Source organism: Melospiza georgiana, chromosome 11 (genome assembly GCF_028018845.1).
Source record: "Melospiza georgiana isolate bMelGeo1 chromosome 11, bMelGeo1.pri, whole genome shotgun sequence".
Lineage (NCBI taxonomy): Eukaryota > Metazoa > Chordata > Aves > Passeriformes > Passerellidae > Melospiza > Melospiza georgiana.
The window spans coordinates 7,604,271-7,617,334 of NC_080440.1; the positions used below are offsets into that span (position 1 = coordinate 7,604,271).

Consider the following 13,064-nt stretch of genomic DNA (forward strand, 5'->3'; position numbering starts at 1 on the left):
GCTAAGTCTAAATCCTGTTGCACACACTGACAATGGAATCCAAAGAAAAAAAAGAATCCAACTTTCACAATCACTGCCCCAAAGAAATGACATGTGTGGAAATCTTTTTTGGAGTGTGATGATGGCATCTCACTACCTTGAAACACAGAAGGTTTGTAGTCACATAACCACCACAGAACTAGGAAGGAAGTGAAACTAGAAAAAAATTAGCTTTATATGAAAATATAAAATTCTATGATTATATACCATAGATACAAAGTTCCCAGAAGATGCTTATCTAAGCAACAAAATATTTACAGTTTTAATGACATTGCTATTTTAAAAATGAAGGAAAAGAAAACAGGAGTACACATGAATGCTTCGGTCTTTAGAAACAATGGCTGCTTGCTAGTCTCAAGTGTTCTAACAAAACAAAAAAGTCACTACCCCAAATGTTGGAGAGTTGTGACATTGTATAAAATTGACTATCTCCTCTTTTGGAGACGTTTATTCTTAAAACTCAAGACATTTTTCTTGAAATTAATTATCCTCTGTAGAAAATGCTTCCCTTTGCAAATAGTTAACAAAAACACTAAAAACAGTTTAACAGCTAAGACAAAGTAGAGGCCAAATCTCTTTATTACAGTTCCTCTCTTTCCTTATTTTTGCATTCCTTCTCCTTTGATAAGTGAAGCCAATGCAGTTCACATTGTTAGAATGGCAGCAAGGAGAAGAAGAGCAAAGGGTAACAGTGAATTACATCTGAAAAAAAAGAGAGAAAAAGAAAAAGAAGAAAAGCAATGCAGTAGATTAACAAATAGGCATTTTCCCTTCATATAAAAGTTCACTGGCACCATTTGAACATAAACTTCGGAACAAAAGATCTGATGTCAAAAGACATGAATTTGAGAAAGACTGCTAAATCTTCATGACAACTACAGTTTTTTTTTTAAACTAAGTTGGTTTTGTTTTGCTGAGAATTAGTAGCATGTATCTTTGGTAGAATTCATATCTGTAATTTTTAGCTTTTAAATAAAATACATCAGCTTTAAAAAAGATTAATGAGAAGGCAGTTGTGCTGTATCATAGATTCTTCTCCTAATGTTCCAATGTATCACTCTGTGTTCAAGCAATTTGAGCAGTCAGAAACTGGAAACACAAGTGAAATTTTGCAGATCCTGTAAATGACTCCACTAACCTAGAGCAGACCCACAGTACAGAAACAGTCATTTACGAGGACAAGTTCAAGGGGTTTGGATTTTTCTTTTTCCCTGTTTCTAAATTAGCATTTGGAAACAGACACTGAAATACTAAGGACAAATGCTGTTTAAAATGGATGTTCTTTAGACATTGATCCTGCAGAGGACTCAGGGGTCTGAGTGGTCCCAGTGGCTCCCCCAGACCTTCCTACCAAAGCCAAGCTCACACACAGGAGTGTTTGGAGGATGATTCTGAGCCTGCCACCTATTTCAGATGTTCAGATGACACAGAAGCTTTCCAAGCATTCCCACTTGGAAAGCTTGGCTGCTCTTATGGTCTCAAGACACAGTTCACGTCTTTCACACGGTCTGTGGGCACAGGACACGTGCAAGACGTGGAGAAATGGGATTCTCTAAATGTAGACATGTGTGTGCTTTAGTCCTTTGTTCCTTATTTCTCAGGGCTGGTGCTGAGGACCACACTCTGATATAGGAATTTTCTCAGGTCCTCTTAATTTGCAGACCTGCATATTGCCTGGGAACCTTTGATGCTTGACAGACATCCTGACTGAATGGCAGGAGCTGGGTACAGCCGAGGGGGTGGGGTCCCAAAAGCAAGAGGTGGTGATTTGCAGAGCAGGCCTTGGGCTGGACACTCATGGGAGCATCAGGAGGGTTTATCAGTGCCCATCTCTGAGCAGACATTGCTCCTTCTGCACTCACTCAGTCCCAAGGAAAGGGTGCAAACCTGTGTAAGAGAGCAGAACTGCAGCTGCTTACAGGAGGATAGATTTGGCTCTTCTGTGTGTTTAATCCTGACCTTCACAAGCAATTTCTAGCTTCACCTCTTCAAGCCTCGCGCATCACTACCATTATTGCCTACCTGGCTGTCAGCACAGCACTTAACTTACAGCTGGAGCTCTCTTATGAAATAATCCATGGAGAACTCATAGAATATTATTTCCCCATGGATTAAACCCCAAACAAGCATTTCAGGTGTTGGAAAATACAAATGCATGGATTTCCAAAGCATCTACCAAAGTTCAACCCCCGCAGCCTTCATTCATTGATGTTTAAAGCTTGTGAGAAGGTAAGGAATTAAAGCAAGGGTGTTCAGGCAGTGTGTCACAAACCACAGTTATCTTCCATCATGCCACTGAAATGAAAAGTAATCACCTGAAAGTACTGAACAAATCCAACCTTTTGATGCCTGCAGTAATCTTTGTGTCACTGAGTTGTCAAGGTTTGAATTTCTAACTTCTCCCTACATCTCCCCAGGAACTTAAAATACGTCAGATTGAACTGATCCAACTCAGGAGTCCCTTTGTGCTACCAGCTGGCATTGGCTGGCTTCAGGTTCAGGACTGGGGGCACAGGGGGGCTCAGCAGCCTCTGAGGCTGATGCAGGCTGGCCAGAAAACCACTCAGCAAAACCTTCCAAGCCCTTGAGCAGCACTTGAGAACTTACTTAAACCATTCTGTTACTGGGGTGCAGTGACTGGAGCGCCATCCTAACTCCTACTGACTCCCACCTCCACGCAGCGCAACAGGGATGCAAACTACAATCTTCTGAAACATTCTGCTGATATTTTATTTGGACTAGCTGTTGCTGGGCATGGGATTGCCTTACTGAAACCATGGGCTTATTAAATTGTTTGGTATTAGCAATTATTTGGATTGCTTGGATGGAGGGATTCAACAAATTGAGAAGTAAAAGGTGACTGTGTAAAAGGCTGCTGATGAATCCTTGAATACTTTGAATCTTTCTCTTATTAAGATAAAAGGCCAAATGTTAGCACATACCAGTTTGCACAGCTCCTGTGCTCTCAGTGAGGCTGTATCAGTTTGCATTTTAAGAGGTTCTGAACCAACGTATCTACTCTCAATATCCTTTTAAGCAGTTTGCTTTCAGCTTCCTTGTGAGTGAAAATAAACAGAACCTTGCCAAATGTCCGGATTTCAGCAAGACTGGACTGGCAGAAATTAATAGGTTTACATTTAAATTTTAAAAAAAGAAAAAGTTGCAATATTTTGACAGGTCCTGAAAAATTACAATGCATGTTTTCTGTAGTTTAGAAGAAATTAATGCCATGTATAAGGGATAGTGCCTTTAACTGTACACCAAGGGTCAGCATGGCTGAAATCACATATTTCCTTTTCCAGGCAGATTCAATAACCCCTCCCTACTCAGCCAAGCCACGAAGGGCACAACTAATTTTACTTTTCTGGAGAATTAAGCATGTTCTTACTTCTTTTCTTAAACAGGGACTGACCTTGTTGAACTGCAACCAAATACAAAGGAAGAGGGAGCCAGTGAGGATGTAAACTTAAATGCTCAAAACAATAATTACTGACATAACCTGGGGAAAACCATTCTATTGACATGGGAGGGAAAACACAATAAACTAAGGTTTTGCTAAAGAATTAGTCTGGCAAAAAAAAAGAGGGAGAATGTAACTTTATAGGTAGTTTTTTTATTAGTTTGCTTCACCAGTAAATATGGATCAGTACTTTATGTTTTAGCACTAAAGTATGAAAATTACACACCTGTAAAAATGGCATCTAACAGTTATGAAATTAAGAAACGCCTGTCATCATGTAACATACCATTAGGTGTGAGGTCATATTCAAGAAATAGTAAGGAAATTAGATGTGTTTAAAATATTGAATAGCTTAGTAATGTAAAATATTGCTACCTTTAATATATCTGAAAACTGGTCTGATTTTGGGTTGTCGTAGATTTCTCACTGTATTGGCTCCGATGAAAATAAAACCAAAATACTTTCCCATCACAGGGCTGGTTAAAAACCAAAATCAACATTTTCCTGAATACATGGGGAAACTTTGAAACTGTAAATTCAAAACTTATCACTGCATCCCACATAAGAATTGCATCTAATTTATAATTATCTTGTATGTAATTCATATATTCCACGTGAAGCAAGTCTCAGGCCTGTAAGTGTACAACACAGCAATTTGAAACAATACAGAAATAATTGTTTCAGCTCCACAAGGCTCTTGGACCTTCACTGTAGCTAATAATCACCTGCCACAATTTGTCAGGAAAGGATGAACACTGCTCATCCACTCCACTGGAATGCAGAACACCGTTACCAAAACTTTGACATGATCACTAAAGAATAAATATGGCATGAAGGGGTACAGTATCTGTTGTAGAAAGAATCCATCTGGCCTAGCATTCAAGATTTAAGATTCCAGGGTCACTGTAGTTAGCAAAACTTCACTGCATTTAAACAAAACAGAAAAAGCATATGTTTGTTGTCATGGAATGTCACATCAGGGCTTGTCTTGTATTAGGATATTATAGGCAGTAACACTGATCATATAGTGCAAACTAGATAAAATTGCGTTTCACTGTGTGAAATAAACAGAGGTGCAAATGCTCAGTAGGATACCATTAAGACATAAAATGGCAAAAAATAAATATCAAAACTTTTATCAGTGTAAAAAAGTAATTGGGTTATTGTATAACCTAGAGTCTGGCAAAAAAGGCCTCAAAAAAGTTCACTCAGTCTTCAGAAGTTCTACAAATTAAGTGCCTTTTCAGGTTTCCAATTAGACAAGAGACTCCATGCTTTCTGCAGGATCAGATTCGTCACTGGCCATCACAGCACCATTTTTGTCCAGTGTCATGGGACCATTTCCATTCTCCTTAGTGCTGACCAAGCTTAGCATTGCCTTATAAAGAAACTGGTACTGTTCCTGGAAAAGAAAGAACAACTTATTTCAATCCTTTGAGTGTACATAAATGAGTGGCACTTTAATTTGCCATTTCCAGGGAAGGTCATGGGCATTCATTACCAGAAGCAAACATATAGCAAAGAAATAGACTTAGAGCAATTACCTCTGTTCATCCAGTTTAACTTTGTCAACCCAAACTCCAGTTTTGAGTGGATTATATAGTTTCTGATATACTGTTAAACACTTCAGGAGGATGGAACAAAACCTGAGGCCACAGCTCAGCCCCAGGCCACTCCCTGTGTGGCAGAACCTTGTACCACACACACTGAGGGAAGGGGCTGCTCTTGCTGGACACTCAGGGAAGAGCCTCATGTCCCTGCAGCTTCACCTGCCCTGAGCATCCCTTCAGACCACAAGGTGCCAGCTCTAAAGAGGCTGACAGGCAGATGGTGACAACTGAAAGGTCCTTCTCTGCTAGGACTTGCCTGTAGACTGCTCCTCTCCAAAGTATGAGAAATAAGTTTAAGTGCAAATCAGAGACTTACAGTGTGGCTTTGAGGTTACAAAAAAAGACAACTACAAAAAAAGTTCAAATGCAAATTCTGCCTGGTAGCAGATGCTGTGGGGCTTGCTAACATACACAATGCATGTTTTAGTTCATGCTTTTGGTCTCAGATGGAAACCTTGTAAACCATCTATTTATAGTCCATTCAAAAAGACTTACAATGTCTGTAAATACTCCAGGCCGCATAAGATTTATCATCTTTGCCACCTGGAACACATCGACAGCATTTTCATTCTCCAGCTGCTGAGACAGAGTGGTAAGGGCACAGAGAGTTCCTGCTGACACTGCTCCATACCTGGAAAACCACACCAAAAGGAAGGGTTACTCAGAAACACACCAGGGCACTGACACAGAGCCATGAAAGTGTTGTTATAGACTTATTTCATTACTGCAGTTCCTCTTTGTATTTACTAAATGCTTGTTTTATAGTGGCTAATTTTTTGTCATTTTAATTCATAGAAGAAATTTGATGGCACACCAGTAATCTCAGGTATCTGCTCTATTAAACACAGAACTGTATCAGCAGCAGAACATGAGCCATTCCAAAATACCCAGCCTGGAGATGGTAACACTGAAATCAGTTCTCCCACACCACATGGGCTGAGAGCATCTGCATTACAGTGGAGTGCATTTTAAATTCATTAGTGGGAGCTCAAGCAAAACATGAGTGATTAGAAAGAAATGAGACTTTGCCTCTTCCTCCACATCTGACAATTGCAGGAAACTAACACAGCTCTGTGGTGCTCACAAGTAACTGGGGCACATCTCAAAGTCCTGCCTAGGTCTGATTCATTGGTAAAGGCAACATCCCTGGGCCAGGCACCCAGGAGACATTTCAGATTTTGAAGAGTTGAGCTGTATTGTCATGTAATAAAACCCCAAGCAGCAGTTATTCATCAGGAGCCCACATCAGTCCTCAAGATACCCTTGAGATACTGGTCAGGTGGAAATCTCACTGCTGCAAGCCTGGGGAGTGCTCAGGCTGCAGGTGCAGGTGTAGGCACAGCATGAAGGACCCTACACCATAGAGGAGCCTCCACTCTCCTCTGCTCTCCTGGTACTCAGGAGACTGAAATTCTGTCCTGGCTGTGCTGGGTCTGCTCTGTGACTTGGAGAAAGTCTGTGTTTAAATGTTCCCATTGGTAAATGGGGTCACCAGTGCTGACCTGCTCTCTAAGCCACTTTACATGGAAACTGAAATAATCAGCAAATGCTGCAATACCATCTTGTACTGCAAAATTACCACTAGGATTTGTACAGCATTTCCATGGAAATCAAGGCATCTAGTAATGGGAAACTACTCAAACAACAGTGGATGTGCACTATTGGATGTAAGGTCTAGAGGAGAAGCAGCAGCACCTGCTGATGGCTGTGACTCATCCACAGGGACAGTGGACAAAGTGCCCAATGCATGGACTTGACAGGACACAACTAAATCCTTCTGAAGGTGTAATAGCATAATTTTCACTTGGGCTGGTAATTTCCAGATCCCAACAATCTGAAGACTTTTCTTGCAGAAAATTATGCAGCAGATCTTTACATAGTTGCCTACACTTGGGCAGTTACATTTAAAAATCTTGACAACTGTCTCAAGATGGAATTTCTGAACTTTTAAAAATGTTAGCAAGTTCATCCCACCATGTACTTCCTAAATACCACATAAATTTAGCTATCTGCAAATTCATATATTTGGAATTAATCTGCAGTTGTAATTATTAGTAGATTATGTGATATAGCTGTTGCATGTAGCAAAGGGAAATTTTCATTTTCAGCTACATTTCCTTAGACTCCAATTAAAAGCAGAATCCACATTATGTATTAGGCGTACAGATAAAATCATTGAATATGACAAATAAACCAAAAAAGCAATGTACAGAAAGAATGACTCAGCATTGCTTGGAATGCAATTTTGATTTTCTTTTTTCATCTAGCAATGAAATGCCCAAATCAATAATGTTTCTAATTTTGTAAAACATAATCTTAAATACTGCAAGAGCAGCAAAACTTCACTTCAGACTACCCAAAGCATGAATATTAAAACCAGCCTGGAATTAATCAGTGCTGGTGAAAGGCAGCAGAGCTTAAAGTCTGCATAAGCAAGGCAGGAGGAGGTGGTGGAGAAAAACTACTTGCTGCAGCCCAGGGCACCATTTGCAGGAGTCAGTTGGGAAAAACCTGCTGCAGCAGCAACAGCACCTGGATGTGCAGGGAAAGCTCTGGCAGCACCAGTGGGTATCAGTGTCCTCCTGGGGCACAGCACAGTGCCTGCTCTGACCACTGACACACCAGAACGTGGCAGTGAGGCTGCTGCAAAGGTTCCCAAGGCATTCTCACTGATTCTGTTCTGTGGCAAAGGCTGCAGTGCAGGGGGCTGCAGGTGGAGCAGGAGTTTGTGCTGGCTTGGTGCTCGCTCTTAGGACAGCATGAGCACTGTCAGAAGTTGGGCTTCCTTGGGATTTTAAGCACAGAATGACTCCATTAAGTGCTCTTTCCCTCCAAGGAAATCAGGTCAGAGCCAGGCTCCAGCCTCACTGCAATGGTATTCTGCAGCTCCATAATGTGTGTAAGTATTAATATGCAATGCAGTATTTAGCACGCTTTATAACTGGGTGTTCAAGCATAGCTGGTGAGACAATGCTCACCATGTGCTACAAAAGAGACAAGTGTTGGGGCATGCTGGCCTGGAGTCAGTGGGCCCTCTCCCTCCCACTTGGCACTCTATGGGCCCCTTGGAATATTTTTGGGAAGCAAAAGGAGGAAGAATAAATCTGCTTTAGAAGACCTGGGCCCTTTGTCACAGGATATTTCTGCTGCTCATCATGAGACACAGCTGAGCCAAGCTTGTTCTGTCTTACATGGCACATAAAACCTGAGCTGGTAGACAGGAGCCTGAGCTGTTTTGAAACTTGTTTCCATCAGCCCACATTAGGCTGCTTAGAGCCTTATCTAAATCAAAGCTCTGCTGGGTTCTGAAACAGGTTGTTGGATTTGCTTGGGATATTTCCAGGAGCAGAAGAAGCTAAGATTATAACCAACACAAAAAACACACTAAGCAAAATGTATTTGGCCTCAGATGCCCACTGAAAACTCATCCTTGGAAGTTGATATATTCTTAATCTGTTCCCTGGACTACTAAACCCCATGTACTCCATGCAGAAATAGACATCAGTCCTAACAAGTGTCTTTCAGCTGAGTGAAAATCTGCACATAAATGGGAGAAAAGTGATGACTTACTCATCATGAACTATGGTGGGGCCATCCCTTGTTAAGGCCTCTTCCTTGATTACATTGATAAGTTCAAAGGTACTGCTTATGGGAGCGTCGGGGTTCGGCCATTTGGGACACTGAAAGTGGCGAACTTCCAGCACGTAGTCATCCTGCAACGACAAACCAGCCTGGCATGAGCTCCCCTTCAGCCATCCACCACAGGGACAGAGCAAAGAGCCTCACTGCAAACTGGAGGGAAACTTTCTTCCTCCAAACAGTTTACTTAGACAGAGGACACACAGCTCCAGCATCTCTGTAACAGTGAGCACCCTAAAATAATGCAAGTTTGACAAAATGTTTAATCAATAAAAGATTTTGTATTTAAATTCAGGGCTCATATCAAACATCTCTCAGAGTCCTTATGGCTCAAAAGTCAAGCAAGAGCAAGCAAGTCAAATTTAAATGGGCTTGCAAACAAATGTCTTGCAGCAAAGTCCAGCTGCAATCCAGGTAACAAACTAGAAGCAGGTTTATAGTTTAAAAGAATCAAGCTTACATTTTTATGATTAGTTAAGATGCCTAAACAATTAAACTATAAATGCTGAATTTTGTAAGCAGAAATAAGACAATACACCTTGGTAAAATCACATGTCTTCACTTTCAAGCAAGACACACAGTTAATACTACTAATACTAGCCTTACTAGCTACAGGAATCTACCTGGCAGTAGAAGATGTGAGAGGGAGAAGGAGTCAATGAAAATACCTTTCCCCTGAGAGCAACATGCATCCACAGTAAATCCTTTTCAAAAATTTTCTCAATCTTCCTCTTCTGTATTTAAATGGCATCAATATAATTGGTGAAATGCTAAGACCCACATTTGAAGATTTACTTTACCTGGGTAGCTTCAAGGATAAAGTCATGGATGATAATTTGCTCTTCATTAGAGAGGCACAGTCTGTCTTTGCTGATAAGGGTCACAGTAAAGGCCTCACAGTTCATGGATTCCTCACGACTTGGCCAGTACACAAACTCATCTTCTGCCTGGAGAAATGAAAGAACACACTACTGCAGCCTTGCAGATACCTTGGTGTAACTGATAAATCCAGTGGATCAAAAAATTGCTTTGATAAATAGAGATGATCAGGAACTGACCTTTAAAAAACACTTCTGTCTAAAACAAATTTACTATTAGGGTAGGCAGCAAGCCTGCCAGACCCTCCCTTTGTGTGTTGAAACAGGTAACATCTACTTTTTAATTGGTTTCACAGGGAAATTGTTATCTTAGCTCACTCATACTTAACCTTTGTATTGTATCCCTGGCTTTATGACCTCCTGCCTACACAGTTTTGCTTGAAAGTCAGATATTTGTTTAGAAAAAACTCATTGACCTTTAAAAATTAATGACTTGTTATTTTTAATTTGTGTTTATTGTGGTCTAATCCAAAACTCTAGGTTTGTGGACCAGGCCTAGGTAGGAGATTGATGGATACTTATGTAGAACTTGACTTTTTAGGAGTGAGCAGAGGAGTGAAGTGGAAGAGAAAAACCCAAATATTCTTAGCCTTGAAAAACACATTGGCTAAACTTAATGCAAGTTCTCCAGCAAAACAACTCGACTGAAGGGACACTAAAACCTCAGTGGGACTGGAAGGCTGGAAGAAATTCATGCTGAAGTAGTCTGACTGGGAGGATGTAAGTCAAAGCTGTTCCTTAAAACAGCTGTCAAAGCCCTTCTTTGAATTCCTAATGTGCTGCAGAGAAGGGAAATTATGGTCTGTCACCACCTACATGCAAAGTCTGTTTCTTCTCCTGGCTTCAAAGGTCTATGTCCTTGCAGCATGAGCACAGAATTGTCCTGGCCACATGCACAGAGCCAACCCATGTTCTGGACATCCCATCTCTCACTCATGAGCAAACATGAACTATGAACTTATGTCATCCTGCCATGACCTTGTACATCTCTCTTGAACCAAATGTATTTCTGTGGGTCTGCAGCTCTGATACACAAGATACTGTTGAGATTTGTGCTGTCAGTGTTCATTCTGAACATGTGATTTAAGGTTTTACATCCTTACTGTTCTGCCCTAAATAAGCAGAAGTACTGGGAAGCAGAGTAATATGGCTGAGTGCCAGGCAAGGGACCTGTCCTGCCACTGACAGGTCCTCATACAGGTACCTTCCATTATTGTCTTGTCCTTTGGCACTGCATATGCAGCACCTTGGTGCTGTCTGAATCCTGTGCCACCCCTTCTCACCAGCCACAAATCCCCCCACTGACCACTGAGCCAAGGCCAGGTGCCACTGCCTTCCTGGCCACCTCCACCTGGGAATGGTGAGGGTGAAAGCATTGTGCCTGAGCCCAGCATTCCACCTTTACCCTTTGATCACTGTGGTTCTGCAGAGCTATTTCATGTACATGTGAAGACAAGCTCAGCCTTCATTTCCACCTGACATACTTTCATTTCATAAGCACTTTCTGATCTGATAGAATGTCTCTGAGTGCTCTTTGCAGTGCTGCACTCCCTTTCATCCCCACACACAAGCAGCATATTGACTGCTGCCTCTTTAGTAGCCCCTCATGACTGCTATTTTCCTGCTGTAATGAAGGTGGTTTCTCTTCCACTCTCAGCTACAATTGTCTGTTCACCTCAGTGATGCGTGCATGAAGAAACGAACCGATTAGTTCCTAATCCTTTTCAACACGCCCTCTTGAGACGTGCTAGTAAATCTGGAAGTAGTGATTAGCACTTCACCTGTGTCTCCTTATTCTATCTCTCTGTCTGACTCATTATTTCCACTTAAATTAACATACTTGTTTGCTTTTTACTTTCATTAAAAACGGCATGTGGAGCCTTGCACTCCTTGTCTTGTACGGCCTGAGCCTTAAGCTCACAGCAATTATCCTCCTGTCCCTACCTTGCATTTCTGCTCCTCTCAAAGTCCTTACCATAACCCCAGCCTCTCCAAACCCTCACAGTGCTTGCATCCTGCCAGGCAGCCCTCAGGAGCCTTGCAGATGCTGACAGCATCTGTGAGCACTGTGGTCCCTGCAGCCCTGGATGTCCACGGGTGAGTGCAAAGGCAACAGCAAAAGAACAGCCCCCACATCACTGAACTTATCTGATTTTTTTAACCAGCTTATGGCAAAGTTTGAGTAGGTGGCTCAAAAATTGGCTTTGCTTTCAGCCACAAAACAGCCCCAGCAGGCAAATGAGTGACTCTGTGCAGTGCCCAGCTGGGCTGTGACAGTGGCACCATGCAAGGAGAGACACAGCAACTCACCAGGCTCTGGTTGTCCGGCAGCATGACAATGATCTGTGCATTGTGGTCCCAGATCATCCGCCAGAAATCTTTAGTTGTATGTGGCAGTGGATGTTGGGTTATGATGAACTCGTTACTCCTGTAGTAGCCCTTTGGCAGCAAAACAAACACACAGTTACTTACTGCCTCCCATACTTTTAAAGCATTGATTTAATTTCTGGGGACCCTATTTCATTTCACACCACAATATTTTCACAGACTATATTTTCTTAACTCCATTTCAATCCTACAGAGTCCCTACTGCTTTAATTTACATTAAATCTCAGTATCTATTTGACTGTATCTCACAGAAATACAGATTCCATCTAAATGCATCTTGTAATTAATTTTTTAGGCAAGAATCTTTAATAAAACATGGTTAATAGCTTTACATTATGGGGAAGGTGTTAAAATCTCATCTGTTAATACACAGCCATTACATACAGAATTAAGACAATTATAGGCATCTGGTATTTAGCACCTTAGAATTGATTTTACTTTGTAATTAGGTGTTGGCTTCCTCACCATGATATAAGAGGCATTAATGTAATCTGTTCCCTTCATTCCAGGCAGTGGTGCCAAGCCCACTCTAGCACGCTCAGCTATAACATTAAGAAAAAAAAAACAAACAACAAACACAGAGAAAAAAAAGATCAAAGTCTGAGCATGGCACAATGCAGAAAGTAAGAATTTCTCAGCCGTTAACAAAGCAAACAGTGTGCAGCTCCCATCTCCCACAGGAGCAGGCCAGCACTTTAACTGCATTAAAGCACTGCCTGCTAACACAGGATATAAAAGAGAATGTTGCACAATATTCCCACAAGGACAAAGTAATTTCAGGAATCAAATTTTACTATAGCAAAGATTTTCACAGCAGGCTGAATTACCAAATAACAGTATATGCAGTGATAACAGGGGATTTCGGGTAATTCTTGTGTGTAGTGTTCCATTTGTCTCCAGCAGCACACAAACCCAGCTGATTTGTTTTCCCTACCACTCTGCTGCACTGCCATCTTTCACAGGGTGAGAGAACCTCCAGAGACAAACATCTTCCCTAATGGGGAACCTCCCAGAAGTGGGTGCTCTTCTGCAGATCCACGCTTCCCTGTG

General features: G+C 41.5%; 1 protein-coding gene across 1 annotated transcript in view; it reads right to left on the reverse strand.

Annotated features, from left to right (window-relative positions):
* Positions 1–941: 941 nt before the first annotated feature.
* The window catches only part of PTPRG (protein tyrosine phosphatase receptor type G), a 390,728-nt gene continuing 378,605 nt past the window's right edge, over positions 942–13,064 (reverse strand). Inside the window, exons 24-29 of the mRNA XM_058031858.1 lie at positions 12,480–12,556; positions 11,937–12,065; positions 9,549–9,695; positions 8,680–8,822; positions 5,605–5,740; positions 942–4,901 (exon numbers count right to left, since the gene is read on the reverse strand). Coding sequence (XP_057887841.1) covers positions 4,755–4,901; positions 5,605–5,740; positions 8,680–8,822; positions 9,549–9,695; positions 11,937–12,065; positions 12,480–12,556 — 779 coding nt within the window. The 3' untranslated portion in view covers positions 942–4,754. The remainder of the gene's footprint in view (positions 4,902–5,604; positions 5,741–8,679; positions 8,823–9,548; positions 9,696–11,936; positions 12,066–12,479; positions 12,557–13,064) is intronic.